Source organism: Arvicola amphibius, chromosome 6 (genome assembly GCF_903992535.2).
Source record: "Arvicola amphibius chromosome 6, mArvAmp1.2, whole genome shotgun sequence".
Classification (NCBI taxonomy): Eukaryota; Metazoa; Chordata; class Mammalia; order Rodentia; family Cricetidae; genus Arvicola; species Arvicola amphibius.
In genome coordinates, this window is record NC_052052.2 from 132,425,800 (window position 1) to 132,447,740 (window position 21,941).

General features: G+C 42.4%; 3 protein-coding genes across 9 annotated transcripts in view; 2 read left to right on the forward strand and 1 right to left on the reverse strand.

Annotated features, from left to right (window-relative positions):
• The window catches only part of LOC119816685 (serpin B6-like), a 120,992-nt gene extending 112,503 nt beyond the window's left edge, over positions 1-8,489 (reverse strand). The window contains exon 1 of the mRNA XM_038333545.1: positions 7,710-8,489. The gene's annotated coding sequence lies outside the window, so the exon portion shown is untranslated. The remainder of the gene's footprint in view (positions 1-7,709) is intronic.
• On the forward strand, positions 4,423-4,898 carry LOC119816688 (60S ribosomal protein L23a-like). Its single transcript, XM_038333550.1, has one exon. It carries the CDS (start codon positions 4,428-4,430, stop codon positions 4,896-4,898), a length of 471 nt encoding a protein of 156 aa, XP_038189478.1. The 5' UTR covers positions 4,423-4,427.
• Positions 8,019-21,941, forward strand: part of Ripk1 (receptor interacting serine/threonine kinase 1) — a 34,021-nt gene continuing 20,098 nt past the window's right edge. The window contains exons 1-5 of one of the 7 annotated variants that reach the window (XM_038333538.1): positions 8,019-8,357; positions 11,911-12,051; positions 15,757-15,967; positions 16,662-16,818; positions 21,057-21,194. In XM_038333538.1, the coding sequence (XP_038189466.1) occupies positions 15,804-15,967; positions 16,662-16,818; positions 21,057-21,194 (459 nt within the window). In that variant the 5' untranslated portion in view covers positions 8,019-8,357; positions 11,911-12,051; positions 15,757-15,803. Of the gene's footprint in view, positions 8,358-8,473; positions 8,547-8,685; positions 8,819-9,430; positions 9,532-11,910; positions 12,052-12,107; positions 12,283-15,756; positions 15,968-16,661; positions 16,819-21,056; positions 21,195-21,941 lie in introns of those variants that run through there. The other 6 variants (XM_038333539.1, XM_038333535.1, XM_038333540.1 and 3 more) reach the window with 6 other exon arrangements.

The following is a 21,941-nucleotide window of genomic DNA, read 5'->3' on the forward strand; positions in this document are numbered from 1 at the left end:
ATCATTATGTGCCAATGATATAATAGTAAACATAAGTGACCCCCCAAATCCTACCAGGGAACTCCTCTAGCAAGTGAAAGACTTATGTAACAAAAACTTCAAGGCACTAAAGAAAGAAATTGAAGAAGATATCAGAAAATAGAAAGAGTTCCCATGCTCATAGTTCTGTAGAATTAATGTAGTAAAAATGGCCATTCTACCAAAAGAAATCTACAGATTCAATGCAATCCCCAACAAAATTACAACACAGTTTTTTACAGACCTTGAAAGAGCAATATCCAACTTCATTTGGAAAAGCCAAAAAAAAAAAAAAAAAAGAATAGCAAAAACAATCTTGAACAATAAAAGAACTGTTTAAAGTATCAACACCCCTGATTTAAAGTTGTACTACAGAGCTGTAATAATAAAAAACACATGGTATTAGCATAAAAACAGACATGCTGATCAGCGGAACTGAATCAAAGACCCAGACACCAGACATAAATCCACACACATATAGACACCTGATTTTTGATTTAAAAAAAAAGCCAGAAATGCACAAAGGGGGGGGGGAAGCATCTTCAACAAATGATGCTGGTCTAACTGGATGTCTGAATGTAAACGAGTATAAATAAGATACTTATCACCTGCAAAAACTCAACTCCAAATGGATCAAAGACCTCAACATTAAAAACCAGGTACACTGAACCCGATAAAAGAGAAAATAGGGAATAGCCTTGAACATAGTGGCATAGGAGAGAACTTTCTAAACAGAACGTGGATAGTACATACAGTATAACCGACAATAATATATAGAACCTAATGAAACTGAAAAGCTTCTGTAAGGCAAACACCATCAATAGAACAAAGGGGTAATGGTTAACATCCTCAGCCATCAGGGAAATGCAAATCAAAACCACTTTGAGATTCCATCTTACACCTGTCAGAATGGCTTAGATCAATAACACAAATCACATGCTGGAGAGGATGTGGAGCCAGGGGAACACTCCTCTATTGTTGGTGGGAGTGCCAAGTTGCATTGACACTATGGAAATCAATGTGGCAGTTTCTCAAAATAAAATCTACCTCAAGACCTAGCCAGCTATACCACTCTTGGGCATATTCCCAAAGGATGCTCCATCCTACTACAAGGAAACTTGGCTCAACTGTGTTCATATCAGCTTTATTTACAATAATCAGAAACTAGATACAACCTAGATGTTCCTCAATCAAAGAATGGATAAAGAAAATGTGATACAATGTCTACAAGAGCTAGTTCCAGGACAGGCACACACACACACACACACACACACACACACACACACACACACACAGGAGGGTTCTAAGAGAAACACATGAATCTTCCTGAAAAGGGGAAACAGAGTAGATTTTTGTGGTGGACTGAGGTGAGTGGGGATGGGAACAGGAGGGATCAGGTGGGGTAGGGAGGGAGAGACGGAAAGAGTACAGGGGAGAGATGACTAAAATTGGGGTGGCACTTGGGAGGCAATGTAGAAATCTAGAGCAGTGGAAACTTCCTGGAACCTATGAAGGGGACCCTAGCAATGACTCCTAGTAATGGAGGATATGGCACCTGAACATGCCATTTTCTGTAACAAGGAAAGGTATCCAGTGGTGGGACTGGGATACCAACCCAGCCACAAAACCTTTGACCTGCAACCTGTAAGAAGTGCTGGAGCAAGAGTGGCTCAGAGCTTTTAGAAGTGGTCAACCAATGGCTGGCCTAACTTGAGGCCCCACACCATGAGAGGGAGCCCATGCACAACACTGCCTTGATGGCCAAGAACATAAAGCTGGATGGCCCAGAAAGCTATACTCATAGATTGGTGCCTACCACAATCATCATTAGAAAGGCTTCCTCCAGCAACTGATGGGAGCAGATGCATTGATCCAGATCCAATCATTAGGTAGAGCTCAGGGAACCCCAAGGAAGAGGGAGAGGGAAAATTGTATGAGCCAAAGGGATAAAGGACACTAGGAGAACACACCCCACAGAAGCAACTAAGCATGACTGATAGGGGCTCACAGAGACTGAACTGGCAATTATATAGCCTGCGCAGGTCTACACTAGGTCCTCTGTATACATGATATGGTTGTTGCTTGGGATTTTTATGGAACTCTTAACAATGGGAGTCTGAGGGTTCCTGACTCTTTTTCCAGCTCCTGAGACCCCTTTTCTCCTACTGGGTTGCCGCATCCAGCCTTGCTATCAGACTTTGTGCCTCGTCTTATTACATCTTGTGCCATGTCTGTTCCATATCCCTGAAAGGTCTGCTTTTTTCTGAAGGGAAATGGAGAAGCATTGAATCTGGGGGAGATAGGGGTGGTGCTGGAAGGAGTGGAGAAGGGGAGGCTGTGGTTGGGATGTATTGAATGAGAGAAGAATAAAAAGAAAAAACAAATGTTCATTTTGATGAGAAAAGTTTTATACTGATGTTGCTGTTAGCCTGTAGGTTTGCTTTCCATTCTTGTCTATTTTTCAAAGGAAGAGCAGTCTCAAAGAGTAAACTGGAGTCCCTGGAGTCCCACAACAGTGTCTAGTCTTTCTATAAATAACTCTAGATTAGCTGGATTAAGAACCAAATAAATTGTTCCTTGAATTTTCTTTCGATCACCAGTTGTGGTCTGAATGAAAACGGTCCCCAGAGGCCCTTAGGGAGTAGCACTATTAGGAGGCGTGGCCTTGTTGGAGGAAGCGCATCACTGGGAATGGGCTTTGATGTTTCAGAAGGTCAAACCAGTCCGTGTCACTCTTTTCCTGCTATCTGACAATTCAGATGTAGAACTCTTAGCTACCGCTGCAGCTCAGTGTCTGCTGCATACTGCTATGCTTCCCACCATGATAATGTGAGCCAATCCCAATTAAATATTTCCTTATAAGAGCTGCCATCGTCATGACTATAGAAATTCCGTTGTCACAACAAATGGAGCCCACAAAAACCTGAAATCTTTAAGACGTAAAACTTCTCCAATTGACAAGGGCTTGAACCAAATCTTCCTGCTTTCCTCTTCCTATATCAAGCAAGTGACAGTAGGCAGTCCTATATCTTAGCTCCAGGTGGCAGTAGGCAGCAAAAGCCCCAGTTTTCTGCATGCAGACTGGAAATAGAAGTCTCCTAGAAGCAGAAAGTACTAGGTAGACCACCAGGAGGAAGAAAAACAAGCAGAGGAAAGCAGCACTATAAAGTTTATATATAGACATTTAGGATCGTTTCAGAGCTTCATCTGTATGGAACTGACCTAAATCAGCATGCCAAAGACACTGAGAACTAAACTTAAAAAAAAAAAGTAGTATTTGGGCCACTAAATAATATACCCATGGAACAAAGATCAAACCTGTGTGGCCTGACACTCGCCATGTTGGTATCTGGATAAACAAAACTAACAGCATTCCTAATAGATATTGACTAGCACCCAGCCCTACCTAACAACCAAAAAAAAAAAAAAATCCATGATGCAATCCAAAATCATTTGGCTTTCAAAAAGCCAGTAAGTCTCAACCTGCATGGGAAAAAACAAATCAAAGATTCTAACCCAGATATTAAGTAGATATTACTCATCTCTGAACAGTAGTTTTTGGGTCTTCTTTTCTGATATTTGTACAGAAGAGTATACTCACATGATAGACTTTAAAACAGAAACTTTACAATACATTCATTGTAGCAGTTATAAAAGTGCTATAATAAAAGATCTTTGTCCTTGTAAGATGTGATTTAAACAATAGCTTAGCAATAGTGTGAAGATAAATGGTGTAGGAGGTCCTGTCTTTCTGTTGCATTCATTGGTTAATAAACTGCTTTGGGCTTGATAGGGCAGAACTTAGGTAGGCAGAGAAGACATTCTGGGAGGAAGAAAGGTAGATAAGGGAGTGCTGCCATAAAGCCACCAGAGTCAGACATGCCGAATCTTTCCAGGTAAGCCACTGCCACATGGCGATACAAAGATTAATAGAAATGGGTTAAATCAAGATATGAGAGTTAGCCAATAAGAGGCTAGAGATAATGGGCCAAGCAGTGATTTAATTAATACGGTTTCTGTGTGGTTATTTCGGGGCTAAGCTAGCCAGGTGGCCGGGAAGAACAAGCAGCCCCTCCCTACAAGAGATGAAGCATAAGATAAAGACAACATGAGCATAGCAAAATGTTCACAACTTTGAGCTGAAAAGCAGGGTATTTATTCACTGTACTATTTCTGAAAATAGCCTTAGGAAGCTCTCCACAATTTTATGGTCTCTCTTTTCATCCCAGTCCCTGTTTACCATAGATTTTTCTGTAATGACCAATAAATAAAATATAAATACTATACAATTTTTCCATCCTTTTTGTCTGGCTTATGGTTAGCAGAGTGCTCCTGAGAGTCATCTATATTGAATGTGTTGGTGGAATCAATAGGTTTAAAAATGTTGGAATTTTAGCTTTTTCGTCAAGATGGCGCCGAAAGCGAAGAAGGAAGCTCCTGCCCCTCCCAAAGCGGAAGCTAAAGCGAAGGCCTTGAAAGCCAAGAAGGCAGTGCTGAAAGGCGTCCACAGCCACAAAAAGAAGAAGATTCGCACATCGCCCACCTTTCGGCGGCCCAAGACCCTGCGGCTACGAAGGCAGCCTAAATACCCCTGGAAGAGCGTGCCCAGGAGGAACAAGCTTGACCACTATGCCATCATCAAATTCCCCCTGACCACCGAGTCAGCCATGAAGATGATAGAAGACAACAACACACTTGTGTTCATTGTGGACGTCAAGGCCAACAAGCACCAGATCAAACAGGCTGTGAAGAAACTCTACGACATCGATGTGGCCAAAGTCAACACCCTCATAAGGCCTGACGGAGAGAAGAAGGCGTGTATTCGGTTGGCTCCTGATTATGATGCTCTGGATGTTGCCAACAAAATTGGAATCATCTAAACTGAGTCCTGCCGGCTAATTCTAAATATACACTTTTTCAACATAAAAAAAATGTTGGAATTTTAAACATAAAATTATTGAAAAATATCATGAGCCAACTGGATCCAATTGACAGTTATGGAACACTCTACCCAGCAAAACAGAATGTACCCAGTTTTCAGGTACATGTGGACCATTCATCCTGAGCCATAACCATCTAAAATTGGAATTACACAAAATACGTTCTACTTTAATACAAAACTAAACTAGAAACCAATGAAAAGAGAATGGAAGCCTGAATGGTGGTGCACACCTTTAAACTTAGAACTCAGGAGGCAGAGGCAGGTAAATCTCTGAGTTCAAGGTCAGCTACATTTACATTGTAAGACCCTGCCTGTCTCAAAAGAAAAAAAACTACATACTAGGAAAGTAATATCAATGAATTATGGGTCAAAAAAAGTCTTAACACTATTTTAATTGAGTAAACGTAGAAATAAAACATATGAAAACATCTGAGATGTGAGTAAAGGAAGACTAAAGGAAGTTACAGCATTAAATGTTTTTATTAGAAAAAGAAGTCTTAAAACAATAAACTATACTTAGACACTAACAAATAAGGAAAAGGACAGGGCCATCACAAGCAGAAGAAAATAATGAAGATAGTAGAAGTCAGCTGGGCAGTGATGGTACAAGCCTATAATCCCAGCATTTGGGAGACAGGCAGATAGGTCTCTGTGAGTTCGAGGCCAGCCTGCTCTACAGAGCTAGTTCCAGGAAAGCCAGGGCTACACAAAGAAACACTGACTCAAAAAACAAACAAATAAATAAATAAATATAGTAGAGGCCAATGAACCCAAAAATAGAAAACAAAATACTAACTTTTTGAGATTAGAAGTTTTGATAAATCATTAGAAAGACAAAGCAAAGAGAGAGAAAATAGGGATTACCAGTATAATAGTACCTCCTTATTCATGGGGTTTACATCTCAAATAGCCTAGTTAATGCTTGAGGTAGTAGGGAACTACTCGCTCTCTCTTCCTCTCTAATTTATAATCTGTGAAGTTAGGTCTAGTAAGATGTTAACAGTAATAAAACCTAACAACACACATAAAGACACATCATCAGCTTCCCTAATTCTGAGATCTCAAGCTTAAGAATGAACTATTACCAGCAACATGAGGTCTTCAGCTTATAGACCCACACCAGACTTTTCAGTCTCTCTTAATTTAGTCTGGTTACCCTTTTTTTTTTAAAAAAAAAAAATCCCCATCCTCCTTTATATCTATTTGGTTCTGCCACTCTGGAGTGTCAGACCAATGCATGCCATGACAGGCATCCATGTAGTCAGATGAAATGGTTTCAGTCTGTTAAAAAAAAATCCCCTGTGCTTTACTTATATATCCCTCTTCATTGTAAACTCTCGGCAGCCACGGCCTTACAGAATCTCCATAGCTTTTCCTCATTGAGGATGTCATATTTGAAATCATATTATGTAGTTTCTTTTTTAAATATTGACTTCTCTTACTTAGATATACACAAAAAACACACCGAATTCTTTAATTCTAGAATTCATTCTAGTGCCAAGTAGTATTCCATTTACTATAGCTATTGAAAAGTAACTCGTTTGCTTCCAAGTTTGGGCAATTATGAAAAGCTGCTGCAAAAATTCAGATACAGGGCTGGGAAAGATGGTTCAGAGGTTGTTCTTGCAAAGGACTTGGGTTACAGTCTCAGCAGTCACACAGTGACTTAGTCATCCATAACTCCAGTTCCAGGAGATCCGATGCCCTCCTCTGACCTCCACGGACACCAGGCACTAAAGCAATGCACAAACATGCAATCAAAACATTCAGACATATAAAATAAACCTTCAAAAATTAATTCATATACAGGGGCTGGAGATATGAGTCAGTTGCTAAAAAGCACTACTGTTCTTACGGAGGACCTGCTTCGTTTGCAGACCCACATTGAACAGCTCACCTCTAACTCCAGCTCCAGGGGACCTGCTGCCTTTCTATGGCCTCTGGGAGAATCTACACTCATACATACTCAAAAAAAAAAAAAAAAAATTAAAAGAAAAACCAAACCACAACTTCGGTACAGGGATCTGGGGAATACAGTTCACAGTTCCTTCAGCAAGTATGCAAACATAATGAACCTGAAATTAATTCCCAGAACCCATATAAAAAAAAAAAAAACCTGACCATGGCAACACTCCTGAAGCCAATGCCAGAGATGCAAAAACAGGCAGGTTCCCGAGGCTCACTAGTCAGCTAGCTTAGCCTACTCCACAAGCTAAAAGTGAGGCCTTATCTGCTAAAAAAATAAAGTGCATAATGAAGTGAACGACCTTCACATGTGTGCAGCTGTGGGCACCCGCGCGCACCCACACCCACCCACACCCTCAAATAAAAAAAAAAATAAAAAAAAAAAACACAACTTAGGTCCATGTGTTTGCACATTAGATTTATGTTCACTTGGGTACTACCAGTGTATGAAACTGCTAAGTCATACAGTAACCATAAAGATGTTTTGCATTCCTTCCATTTGTCAATGTTGGGAATTTTGGACATTCTATGAGTATTTACATCAAAGCTGAGTTTCCCATGTCCTATGACATTGAGTATCTTTTAAATGCTTATCTGCATGGCGATAAAAGGGCTGTGATTTTCTTAAGGTGGTGATTGTGTATGCTTCAGTAAGACTTCTCTGTGTCTTTTGTAATTCTCTCTCGACTAATTATCTTTTGACAATAAGTGATCGTTGTATTATCGTGCAACTGCTTAATGACAACATTAGTGACATTTTTTTTTTTTGAGATTTCACAATTACCATTTTAGAGGGCTACAAAAATAATCACATTTCTTCCTCGACAGCCCGCCGTGGCAGAGGAACGATATTGCCAGCTCTCGACCGCCGAGGTCGCACAGGGTGCTTTCCTGCGGGCCAGGCTGACTCCGCCCTGACAGCAGCTATGGGCACCTCTTGACAGGCTCTCTCAGCACCACCCGGAAAGCAAGGCGAATCCAGGATCGTCCAGCGAACGCGGCCGCGGCCGCCAGTTCCCGCTCACGTTCACCGCCCCGGGGCGTGAGCGGAGGCGGAGACAGAGGCCGACACAGCCTAGCGCCGCCCAGTGTAAGGAGCGCCGGTCGAGGAGGACGCGCAGCCCCCGGAGCGGCCTCGGGAGCGCGGGTTTAGGGAGCGCGGGTGTCGGTGCCGCTCACCTCCCGGGGGTCGCACCGCCGTGCGGAGCCTCGGAGGAGCGCGGTGTTCGCGGCGCCAGGCCGCGGGGAGCCCGGGCGTGGCTGGGCGCCGCTGCAGCGCCGAACTCGGTCGCATCCTCGGCGGGGCCCGGGACCGTCCTGGCCCGGCAGCCACGGCGAGGCGCAGCATCTGGCGCCCACCGCCCGTGCTTCCTCACCTGGGCCGGGGTACTCGGCCGCGGAAAACGAAAGTAACTCTGGGGTTGACGCTGCGGTAAGTCGGCGCGGAGGCGAGGCCGGGACCGCGGCTAGTTTCCTCAACAGCCGGCCCCCCGGAAGGGGCGGGGCCGCACGGTTCTAGCCAGAGGGCGGGGCTCGTTTCCGGAAGCGAGGTGGTGAGCGGGGCCGCCGGCTACCCGGAAGTCGGAAGGCGTGGAACTTGCTGTCAGCCGTCTAGCGGGAGGTTGGACCCTTTTTCCCACTTTTTGAGATAGTTTTAGCTCAAGTGGTGACAGAAAGTGGCCATCTGCGCCTTGGCCACGGCTATGGTGGGGCAGTACGACAGGTGTTTCTCTCTTATTCTTTTGGTAGGGGCGATGGGTTGTTGAAGTGGTAGTGATCCAGCAAGGTTACGTGAATGCTCCTGGACCTACCAACCCTTCAGGGTCGATTACTGTTGGACTGTTGTAGCAGGAGGTTGCAGAGCAATCAGTACCGTTCATCATTAACTTAGAGGTGAGCTAGCGAATGAGGAGTGATCCACGACCTCAGCGAGAGAACGGTGTCAAACGTCCATGGCTTCTCCGGTCCTCAGTAGCATTTGCTTTTATGGATTGCTGCAGACCCTCTCTGGGTTATGAAGAAGCTAAGCCACATCCTCTTCACCTTAAGTGTTGGACAGAGCCTCCTGAGGATGGATGGTGGGGTTCAGGGTGGCTCATTCTTTGTCTCTTGCAGGTCATTTGATTTCCTTGCTCATTTATTTGGGGCAGAGTGAAGCTGCTTTATTCAAGAAATTCCACAAAAGCCCTTTACTCTATATCAAGCTGTTAATTTTTAACACATGAAAACTCATTGGCAGTGTGAACGTTGAGATGTAATAACTTAGTCATATAATTTTGTAGCCGCTGGAAAGACACTGCTGAGGCTCTGTTGTATACTGAAAATGAAGACTAGTCTTGTTTAAAATGAAATTTTATTTTGTTTGTATTACTGGCAAAGCAGCAGTAATGATTATCAACTTTAATTTACATTTTTCTCTTTCTTTCTTGTTTTGATCCTCATACATAATGTTAAGCCTTCAGGACTATATTAAGAAATATGCCTAAGGTAACAACTTACAAACTACCGCTACTTATTAATTCATGATATGTTGATACCACCCGAAGAATCTGGGAATTGAATCAAAAGTATAGTAGCTTCCCACACTTTGGACAGTATTCTGACAGGTGGGTCTTACAATAAAAGCATGGATAATATTGATTTTATTTGTGTGTTTTTCAAGACTGGGTTTCTCTGTGTAGCCCTGACTGTCCTGGTGTTCACTCTTTAGGGTTGGCCTCAGACTCAGAACTCAGAGATCTGCCTGCCTCCGCCTCCTCAGTGCTGGCATTAAAGGCATGTGCCACACCACTCCAGCTGAGACAGGGTCTCTAAGTAGCGCTAACTGTCCTGAAGTTAACTATGTAGAAGACTAGGCTGGCTTTAAATTCCCAGAAGTTCACCTGCCTCTGCCTCCTTGGTGCTGGTATTAAAGGCATGTATCACTGTGCCTAGCAACAATTTGGTCTTTGCATCTGGGGTTTTCAAAAGATAAATGATTATTTGCCTTTCTAGAAAGGTAGTATGTATCAGAGAACTGAGAGCGGAAGTCTAGAGAAGGGGTAAGGTTTGAATCCGTTCATTGCCAGTGAATTGTTTAACCTCAGCTTTTAGTTTCTTTATTTGTAAATTGAAAATAGTCCTGATAAAGGTTAATTCATGGCTCATAATGTGCTCATGTATTTGATCATGCTTCGTTAAATTTTATTCCAATTTTATCTTTTGGTGGTAGTTTGATTCCTTGTCCATTGCCCTGTTCATAGACAAAGCACAGGCTGTTTTAATTAAAGAACCTTGGAGCTTGCTTCTGATCACATACCTGAGTACAGTCAGAATTCTGTTAGGAAAGAAGTGGAACACAATACGCAATTAGCATTCTCTCATTCTCTGTCCTCCTGCACTTATACGTGATTGTCATTGAAAAATTAAGAGAAAACTAATTGGGTTTAAAGGGAGTCCACCCATTAAAGGGTGTGTGCGTGTGTGTGTGTGTGTGTGTGTGTGTGTATTTTTTTCCTCCTGAACAGGGTGGAGTCTTGTGTAGTCCTGACTGGTCTGGAACTCACTAAGAAAGCTTGAACTCAAACAGTGTTATATGTATATATAATATAGACCTATTTTTCCAGGGTTAATTTTGAAATTTCTTGGAATTTCTGACTTGTTTCAGTGGGAAATTTTCACTCCCTGTGGTTCTGCATTAATAATCATTTATCCCAAAGCAGTAGCAAACTCCATTCAAAAGAACATGATATTAGTTGAAATTAGTTATGGCTTTCTAAAACAGGTCAACATACCTTAGTTAATTCTTTAAAACATTGTTTGATTATCTGACTTCCTACTGTACATTCAGTGTTTTTGCAGTCCTTGGGTCTGCCTTAGGAAACTGCCCACATGGCTCTCTCAAAATACACTGCTAATAAATTGGATGGAGCTCATCAGTATAGCACTTGACTGGCGTGTGTGCGGCCCTGGGTGCTGTCTCCAGCACTGCCAGAAGATAGCAGCATACATAAAAACACTAAAGAAACAATTGAAAATCTGCCAAAAGAGAGTTTGTGATAAGATCAGACTAGACTAATAAATCTCAAGACTAGAGGAAATCCTGATTTGGGTCCAGAGCTACACTTCCTAAGGATAGTAGAGGCCTTCCCTAGCTCCACACCACTGGAGGCTCTACATAGAAATTTCAGGAGGCCTGGCTAGGCCGGGGAGATAGCCAGTGAGAACTTACAAGGTTGAAATCATACACTTGACTTGGTACATTTCAGGACATGACTGTAGTTTATTTGCTTTGGGCGTGTATGTGTGTGATTTTTTTTTTTTGTGTGTGTGTGTGTTCAATTTTTCTAGATAGGGTTTCTCTGTGTAGCCCTGCCTGTCCTGGAGCTCACTATGTAGACCAGGCTGTCCTGGAACTCAAGAAATCCACCTGCTTCTGCTTCCTCAGTGCTGGGATTAAAGATATGCTCTACCACCACCACCTGGCAAGAATTTTGTATGGTTTATCTATTTCTTTCTCTTTTTTTCTTCTTTTTAAGCCTATGGCACCCAGTATTCCTAGGTGGTCTCTCATCCAAGTGCCAAGCAATCCCTTTTTGTGTGTTCTTAAATGTTCCTTTTTTTCCATGTGTATAAATGGTTTGCCTACATGTATGTGTGTATACCACTTGTGTCCTTAGTAACTGTGGACACTCAGATCCCCTCGAAGTAGAGTTTCAGGTGGCTGTGTACTACCATGTGCATGCTGAGAACCAAAACCAGGTCTCCTGCAAAAGCAGCAGGCACTCTTAATCACTAAGTCATTGCTCCACCTCCACCCAAACTTTTTTTTTTTTTTTTTTGAGACAGGATCTCACTGTGTAGCCCTAACTGGTCTGGAACTCACTAAGTAAGCTTGAATTCAAATAATCTCTCCTGCCTCTGTCTGGGATTAACGAGCACATCACCCACACCCATAAAACATTTTCATCCCACATCACCTTTGAAAACTGTTAACTGTATTTCAGACCGGGAAGGAGTCTAACAGCTCTTCCGTGCACACAAACAGTAGCACATGCCTTTGCTGCTCTGTGTAAAGCCATTAGGAATACCACTGTGTGTAGCTTTGTCCATGGCCCAGGTTGGATTCCTCAAAATAAACACTTAAGGTGAGATTCTTTCAAAACATAATTTTCTTATGAATATTTTGTGTTTATTATAGAAAGCATAATTTTAAAAGGTATAAAGAAGAGCCAGGCATGGTGAGCTGTAATCCAACACTCCAGAAGCTGAGGCAAGAGGATCACAAATCGCAAGCGAGCCTAGGCACACAGCAAGACACTGACTTAACAAAAGTATACAGAAGAAAGCAAACATTTCCCCTGCAGTGTAAATAAAATGTTGGTGAATATTTTGATATCTTTTCCTATGCCTTTTATTCTCTACTAAATTGCCATATAATATATTTTATAAATGCTTTAAAATCTATTTAACTATATCCTTTATTCTTTAACAACTAAATAGTTCTTTTAAAAAAGTTTAGCAGCTTAACAATTGTTTACCTCATGCTAGGCACTGGGGACAGTAGCCAAACAAGTTTTTTTTGCTGCTGTTGTTGTTTTGGCTTTTTGTTTTTGTTTTTTGCCTCTGTAAACTTCATTAGAAACAATTTTAAAACAGCTGTTTGAGAAGTCCAAGCTCTGTAAATATCTCATAACAGGAAGTCTTACGATGGGTCCCCCAGGAAGTGAGAGTACATGGACACCTGGCTGACCAGCAACCTCTAGTCTTTCTGACTAGGGTTTAAAATAATGTGGTTGGAAGGAGCTCATGATGGTGTAACCCACAGAACTTGCATGAGCTCATGGGCACTGGACCAACAGTCAGGGAGTCTGCATGGGACTGACCTAGGCCCTCTGTGTGAGTGTGACAGTCGTGTAGCTTAGTCTCTTAGTAAGGCTTCTAACAGTGAGAGCAGGACCTCTCCCTTGCTGGAATATGGTTACCTGGCCCTGCCTCAACCCTCGACAACTCGGTCCTGCCTCAATGGATATACCATGCTTTGAGCAAATCCATGGGAGGCCTGTCAGGAGTGGATAGGAAGGGGGTAGATGGGAAAGAGGAGGGAAGGAAAACTGGTTGGTATGTAAAATAAATGAAAAAAAAATGCTATTTAACTAAAAAATAAATAATAATGTGACTGGGGAAATGGACATGTCATGAGATGGAGAAGACTAGGCTGGTCCACATGCCCTAGAGCATCTTTAGGAAATGAGGAATCAGGCCTGGAACATACGTTAATGTTTACACCTTCCGTCTTCACACTCCCGTCTTCGTTCTCATAGATTGTCAGTGGGGCTTGCTGGATAGTCTTAATTCAGTTTATAAGCCTGAACTCAGCATGCGAGTCAGTAGCACTCTGGGGCTGTGTGTTTCACTTGGAAGAGAACGTTTCCCTGGGGATAGCAGAGCCCTTGGAAGCAGCCTTTACTTCAATGGGAGATGACTGTTGTATTTCCCCCCTCCTCAATAAAGACATCATGTTGGAAATGCTTTTTGTACACTTGGAAATACACCTGTGAACACAGGCCCAGTGATACAGTGGGGGTCTCAGAGCCCTGGTGTCGACAAACAAGCAGCAGGCTAACTGTAGCCTTAGCCACTAAGCAGGCAAATATATTTTCATGTGTTACTTTCTCATAAATTCCTTGCCAGACCCAAGATGAATGAGGAACTTGAGACCTAGGTTCTTTAAAGTCACAAGGCAAATGAATGGCTCTTGCTAGCAAGCCTCCAGCGCCTTCCTCACTCCTCCTCCCTCTGTCTTCATGCCTTCACCTGGGCAGCTTCCTCTCCTTCTACCTCACTGCTAGTCTTCTTGCTTGGCAATGCCTGAGGTGTGTGTGGAGAAGATGATTTGCCATGCCCGTCTGGTATCAGTTGTGCTGTGATGCTGGTGTCCTCTAGGGAGCCTCTGAACAGTGTAGGAGATTCGCTTACTCAAGCATTTGCTGCAGGTCACTAGACAAAATCACAGGCAGCCCATGCTTGTAAGATATTATCTAGTCCTTAAATAACTAAGATAAAAACTTCCCACCTAAAATATCCAAAACCTTTAACACAGTGTTAGGAGGATTCCCATAGCCAGGCGTGGAAATTACTGGCTCCTCTGTACTTCTTGATATTATTAAATTTCTTACATCTTCACCCCGAACGAAGCACTCCACTGTGAACAGAAAGTTTCCTCAGGAATGACAGAACACCCAGGAAGAATCTTTACTTCCTTGGGAGATGACCATCGTAGTTCCACTCCTTCTTGTTAAACACCACATACTGGACATGTTTTGTACACTTCATAGGCCTCCTGGATTTTCTCTTTGGTCACTATTTCACCTTTTAAGTACTCGTTAAGAAAGTACTGCAGCCCATAAATACTGTTTCCTTATATGTTGTTGCCCTCCTTTCTTTGGAGTTTTCTGCCATCTTTTCACATCATTTAAAGTGGAAATAAAGTTTGCTTGTGTTGAATGGACATTGTTTATAGTGAGTAACCTTGTATGAGTGGTGGCCAGGAAGATGTTGAAGTCATTAAAGCTACCACTCTCATCCTGGCACTACGGCTCCAGGCCCCCCACCAAAGCCCTCTCCTTCAAGTCCTCGTTCTGAGAAACACAGAATGCCACAATTCAGCAGAGATGGACAGATCTCTCAAGTCCTCATTCTTTTCCCATCTTCCTATTCAAAGTGTGTTATTCTCTTTATATTCTTCAAGGCCTAATTTTGCTCATAATTACTTGAAATATACTTATTTCCTAAAATTATTCAATATACTATTTACCTGAGGTTCTCACCCAGTGCTAGGTACTGCCATCTGTTATATACACAGGGTCTAGCTCATAGGGAATTTTTGTTATTTGTACTTCTGGAAAGGGAGTTTATATTAAAGTAATCATGGGAGAGACAGATTCTGTCTAGCTTGCCTTGAAGTCTTTTGTTGGCTTTAGCCTTATAATATGAGGATGTCATCAGACTATGCCCTCTTTGTACATAAACATTCTTAGTTTGGGGAACCCAGCCCTAAAGAAAATGGCCAGGATCCTCTTTAACTCAAAGCCCAAATTTATCAGGTTATGAATTCACCAAGAATCTGTCTAGTACCTCATTCCTCGTCCTAGACACATGTATTCATTTGCTAGTGGTTGTTCTATATTTTCTCCAATCCATCTTTCTGTCAAGGAGTAGTATGCTCAGGAGGTCCAAGTGACAGGAAGGCCTCATTCCAGCCCTCCTGGATTGTATACCACCTCCACTCCTAACCCAGGGCCACACTGGTCCAGTTGCCACCATGTGAGTTGTTACTTCTTGTCCAGTGTGCAGTCTGCTTTTTGTCCCCAGAAGTTTTCCTTTTCTACTATACTCAACTATGAATTTCAGTGGATGCTCAAATTATGTCATCTAACATGCATGGCTCTTTGTGGCAGAGTGTTTTAAAAATTTTTCTAGTGTTCCATGTTGCCAGAAATGAAAGGTCTACTGGAATAAAAATCACAGTCATCTATAACTCTTATCAGAACAGCTCATGTTACAGATTACACTTATCCTCAATTAAAGCAAAGGCATCCCACATACGTGTTGCCTCTGTGGGTTTTTTGTTTTCTGAGACAGGACTCACTGTATTGTTCAAGCTGGTCTAGAATTCACTATGGAATACAAGCTAGCCTCAGGCCTTCAATCCTGCTAACTCAGCCTCCTAGGTAATGGGATTCCAGGCATGTGCCACCATACCTGGCAACATGTGATATTTTTTTGTTTTTGATTTTTAAATAATGTTCGTTCAAAGTCATGTCCTGAGATGTCCTCTCTTTCCTTCATAGGACACAGCACTAAGCAAGAACCAAAAGTGTTACATTAAGCATTCAAAATGGAACCAGACATGTCCTTGGACAACATCAAGATGGCATCTGGTGACCTGCTGGAGAAGAAAGATCTAGACAGTGGCGGCTTTGGGAAGGTGTCCTTGTGTTTGCACAGAACTCATGGATTTGTTATCCTGAAAAAGGTGTACACAGGGCCCAACCGTGCTGAGTGAGTTGGGAACAGAGATGGGTAGACCTCATGCCAACTGCCCACAGAAAATAGTTGTCACCACCTGTGTGGCTAAGCACATGGAATTTTAAATGAGCCTGACCTACTGGGAGACTTGGCACACTGGCAATGTGAGGGGTGATCGTAACTCTTACTGTTAGGATCAGGACTTTGGGGTTAATGAAAAGATATTAATGCTTGAGAAATGTATGGGAAAGACATCACTGAAGACAGAAACCTGGGTAGTAAGGGAGGCAGTGAAAAGAAAACAGAGCCATGGATGAAAACACCTAACCTGAGATAGAAAATAAAAGGCCATTTCCATCATGAAAAGTCCCAGCGACCTTGTAAAAGGCAGTCACTGGAGGCTTCTCCCCTCCTAAGACTAGTTTTGAGAATTGTGCCTTTACTGTATTCTCCAGCTCAGTCTCCATCAGACCAGGTCTGTGCTGCACAGGTGTGTGTACTTGAGCACCCGACTGCCAGTTCCTAAGACAGGGTGGGAGGGAGGGGTATAAATATGAGGAGAAGCTTCTTTGCCTTCTAGGACCTGACTGCCCAGAGGAGACCGGAACAGACCTGATGGTGACAAATGTCTACAATATGGCACACTGCAGGGACGCTGGAGCTTCTTGGGCACCTGGGTAGAGGTTTTGCTCCTCTCTGCTCAGCGTATTGCCTTTCCTGCCCACAGGTACAATGAGGCTCTCTTGGAGGAGGGGAAGATGATGCACAGACTGAGACACAGTCGAGTGGTGAAGCTGCTGGGCATCATCATAGAAGACGGGAATTACTCGCTGGTGATGGAGTTCATGGAGAAGGGCAACCTGATGCATGTGCTGAAGGCCGAGGTGGGTGGCTGCTTCCAGCAGTCTGTGCTAGTGTGTCAGGTGCTGAAGCCGAGGTGGGTGGCTGCTTCCAGCAGTCTGTGCTAATGTGTCAGGTGCTGAAGCCGAGGTGGGTGGCTGCTTCCAGCAGTCTGTGCTAATGTGTCAGGTGCTGAAGGCCAAGGTTGGTGGCACCTTCCAGCAGTCTGTGCTAATGTGTCATGTGATGGCTACTCTTGGGGCGTTTGGAGCTTTCTGCTTGGGAATTTTGTTCCAAGATTTGGACTCTCCTTTATTTTTTGTTTTGTTTCTTTTTTGGAGGGGTGGTGATTATTGATTTGAGGCAGGGTCTCTCTGTTAAGTAGCTTTGGCTCTTCTGGAATTTGATATATAGACCAGACTAGCCTTGAACTCACAGACATCTGCCCGCCTCTGTCTCCTAAATACTAGGATTAAAGGCATGTGCCACCACATCTGATTTAGTTTGGATTTCTAAAGTTAGTCCCTCTTCAATCTGTGCCCACTGATAGTTCTATGTCACCATTTACGGTTCCCTCTTTACCGAGCCTCCGCACCTCTCTAATCCACAGTCGACACATAGACCTATCTTCTGCCAGAAAATCTACTTCCTACACATGGTCGTATAAGTGGTAACAAATTTGCATTGATTGAGGAAAATTCATATTATGTTGCAAATGATAGTGATTAAGAAAAGTATGTACACTGTTGTTAACTATAAGAGAAGGTGGAATGTTAGCGACTGTACTTTTAGACCATTCAAGAAGTTACTATAAGTTAAATCTAGAATATAAACCACAGCAATATAAAATTTAAAAATGGAAAAAAATGAATTCATGAAAACTAGCTAAGTTTTTAAAATTTCTGTACACATTAGGATCTTAGTCTTGCGCTAGTTCTCCGGGTGTCCATAGCTAACACAACATAGGCAGGTGGAAATGGTAGAAAAAGCAAGTGAGCATATGATGTGATGGTGTTTGATAGGCATACAGTCACCTGCTGTGGAACATAGGCAAGAAGCCCACTCCAACCTGGGCAAGGTGGGAAAGGCTTCCATAGAAGGACAAGTTGAAGCAGACAACTGGAGGTAAGCGCTCCAGGCACAGAGAATGCCATGTGTGAAGGAGATAGAGGATGCCAATTTGTAGAACTGCCAGTCACCGACTTCTGCCAGCACACAGATTGCATGTAAGGGACTGAAACATACGGCTGCCTTTGTAGCAAATGTTTCCCCTCCCTCCATCTCCCTACACCTTACAACTGCCAAATCAGTCGATCTCTCAGAATTATGAACACCATGGCAAGAGTAAAAGATAATATACACGCACTGTAGTTTGACCAGATGGTCCTCTTCCTCCACGCCAGGTAAGATCAGCCATGTGACAGAACTAGGCATTTTGATAGAGATAAGCCATCTATGATGGAAGGCATTCTGTGATATCACTCAGTGAGAAGTTGCAAGGAATAGAACCCAAGAAAAGTCAAGGACCTAGAGAAGCAAGAAAAGGTTGAGTTGGGGGACATTCATACTTACTAATAAGGCTTTCCTGAAATTATACCAATAAAGGCAGAAATCTCTGCTGCTATTTTTAATTAATCAGTTTTTGTAAACAAGGTCCATAGCAATGCTGCTCTCAACTTTTAGGCTGAAGTGATCCTTTTGCATCAGCCTTCTCAGTATCTGGGACTATAGGTATGTACTACCACACCCAACCTTATGCTATCTTTTATATTGTGGTGGTCAAGCTATTGATGCTGTGGTCAGTTATAGCATAATGTAGATAAAGATGGTGTCTTAGTTTGGGTTTCTATTGCTGTGAAGAGACACCATGACCACAGCAACTGTTATAAAGGAGAACATTTAATTGGGGCTGGGTTACAGTTTTGGAGGTTTAGTCCATTATCATAGCAAGAAAGCATGGCGACATGCAGGCAGATGTGGTGCTAGAGAAGGAGCTGAGAGTTCTACATCTGGATCCTCAGGCAGTAGAAAGAGACTGTGCCACACTGGGCATAGCTTGAGCATATGAGACCTCAAAGCCTGCCCCCATTGTGCCACACTTCCTCTAACAAGGCCACACCTCCTAATAGTGCCAATTCCTCTGGGCCATGCATTCAAGCACATGAGTGTATGGGGGTCATTCCTATTCAAACCACCACAGATGGTGTGAAGACTGATTTTGTATGACTTGAGAATCTTAAGTTCTACCACCTCGACCTTTTCCAGTGAACCAGCAGCAAACACACATAGACTTTTTGAAATCATTCTTTCTGCAAGCTGGTTCTTATATTGAGAAAAACTGAAATTTTACCACTAAAAATAGAAATATGTGTTTTTTTAAAATAATGACATTGAAGTTTATATATATATATATATAAATTTTTTTGAGGCAGGGTTTTAATGTAGCTTTGGAGCTTCTCTCCCAAATGCTTGGATTAAAGGCATGCACCACCACCACCTGACTATGAGTATAATTTTCAAGAGTGACCTGAGATTCTACAAATATCTAAAATGTCTGCTGCCATATCACCAAAAAAAAAAAAATGGACCTGAGTATAGTTTTAGAATCATGCATGTGACAGAGATGCTTCTGTTGCTGTCAGCAGTGTGAACATGCTTCCTTGTTCTCATTTTCTTTTAGTGTCATTTCTCATTCCTATGTCCCTGACATTACTCTTATATTTAATGTAAATAATATTGTCATATCACGTTGAGTATGCCATGGAAATGTTTGTGGACTTTGCTGCTCATTCTAATATTCTAGACATCATTTTAGGCATGCAGAGACAATCTTTGTAGTAGTGGTAGAAATAGAAATAATAGTGGTGGTAATAATAATAATAAATGTCATTGTTTACAAGGAGCTTGATTTCATGTTTTAAACATGAGTTTTTGTTGCATAATGCTCTAGACATAAAGGATATTATAGAGTGAATATAGTATCAAGTTCTCTCAAGATATTCTTTTATAAATTTTTTTCAAAGTAATTACAACATTTTCCTTTTTCCCTTTCCTCCCTTCAATACTTCCCATGTATTTTCCTCACTTCCCTCAATTGCTTTCTTTCTAATTTATGGCTTATTTTCTTTATCTTTTCTTTTCTTTTTGTATATATTCCAACCTCAGTTTCCCCTCCTTTCTCACCACCAAGTCCCTCTCCCACATCTCCCCTCTGTTACTCCCATCCACTCTTCCTCCCTTTCTCTCCAGAAGAGGGCCAGCCTCCCATAGATATCAAGTTATAGTACAGACTATGTACTTCCCTCATATTAAGGTTGTACAAGGCAACCCAGTAGGAGGAAAAGGAGCACAAAAGCAAGCAAAAGAGTCAGAGAACCCGTTCCCTGATAGGAGTCCCACAAAAGACAAAGCTGCCCAACTGTAATTGGGTTGATGTCCCAATCCCTCCATTGGAAATCTTGCCTGGTTACAGAAGATAGCCAGTTTAGGCTCCATATCTCCCAATGCTGGAGTCTTAGCTAGGGCAACCCTCTTAGGTTCCTGGGGGTTTTCATTACATTAGGTTTCTAGTTTGTCCCCGAGATGCCCCCCAAATCCAGTTGTCTTTCTCAGTGCTCTTTCCCTCCATCCTTTCCCAACCTGAACCCTTCTGTTCCCATCCCCCCTCACCTATCCACCAGTGATGTCTGTGCTGTTTCCCCTTCCCAGAGATATCCATGCATCCCCCCACCTTGAGCCCTCCTTATTACTTAGCTTCTCTGGGTCTGTGGATTACAGCATGGTTATCCTTTACTTTACAGCTAATTAACTACTTGTAAGTGAATACATATTTTTTTTTTTACGTCTGGGTTACTTAACTCGGGATGTTTTGTTTTGTTTTTTCTAGGTACATCCATTTGCCTGCAAAATTCATGATTTGTTTTTAAGAGCTGAGCAATATTCCACTGTGTAAATGTACTGTAGTGGTACATGCTGGTAGGATTTGTTGAAAGAGGAAGCAGGAAAATCAATGACTTCTTCTTCTTACAGTATTTTTATTTGCATCCAGATTGGCACAGAAGTTTTTTACTTTTTCCACTGAACAAAATACAGCATTAGTACCCTGACAGCTCTAGAGTAGAATCTTTCTTGAAAGGGGCTTGTTTCCCAGGGACAGCAGTGCTGCAGACCACCTGGTGGGAGAAACCTGCTACCACAGACCTTGGGCTCACATCCCACCATCTTGGATGGAGTAGTCGCGCTTGCCTGTTAGATTACTTCTCTATTTATTATGTTGTTTCAGATCAGTGTCCCACTCTCTGTAAAAGGGAGGATAATTGTGGAGATCATCGAAGGAATGTGCTACTTACATGGCAAAGGTGTTATACACAAGGACCTGAAGCCTGAAAATATCCTCGTTGACCGTGACTTTCACATCAAGGTAATCCACAACCTATGCTTTGAGAAGGCTGAATAATTATAGTTTGAATTTTCCATTGGAAATCAATTTCTTTAGGTGATCATGATAAAGAAAAACCTAGCTCAGCATTGAGCAGGATGGTGCTGCTGCAAGGTTGCCACGGTATAAAAGGGCAGGTGCAGGCTTGATTGGATCAGGAAATAACTAAGAATGAATTGATTTAAAAAAAATTCTCATCTCTGGTTCCTGGATTTTCGTTCCCTCTTGTTAGACTTGGACATGGAAGTACCCAAGGGTCGCTGTCTTTGCTTTGGAATGAGCTGTCTGCTCATTGTTTTTCCCAGGAAATCTTGTGACTGAGACTTCGCTACCCTGGAGATAGAGAGGATGAAAGTGTGTAGAACTATTCTTAGAATTCAGAAATGGCTTAAGAGTCAGAGCAGCAGTAAATCAGCAGTTTTGGCCTCAAAATCCTTCCACTTTGTGTAGCTAGGAGTGTGGTTGAACTAGTCTAGCTCATCTAAAGTCTTGGACTCAGTTCTGGCACCCCAAAACAAAGACCTCTGCTTTGACATTTTGCTTATTTCTATTTTCATTTAAGAAATCAATTTCCTTTTGAAAACACTTTTTGTTAAACAAAGGTAATAAGAAAAAAAACACCCACTCTTTCAAGGGCTACATTTAGCTAAGGGAAGCAGCAGCACATGGCAGCTAGAATCCAAGTTGGAGATCTGAAAGGGGACAGATAGCTCAGGAACAGAGTCCAGG

Excerpts from the sequence above, each read along its gene's own strand:
- LOC119816688 (XM_038333550.1), top strand. The coding sequence starts at position 4,428 with ATGGCGCCGAAAGCGAAGAAGGAAGCTCCTGCCCCTCCCAAAGCGGAA.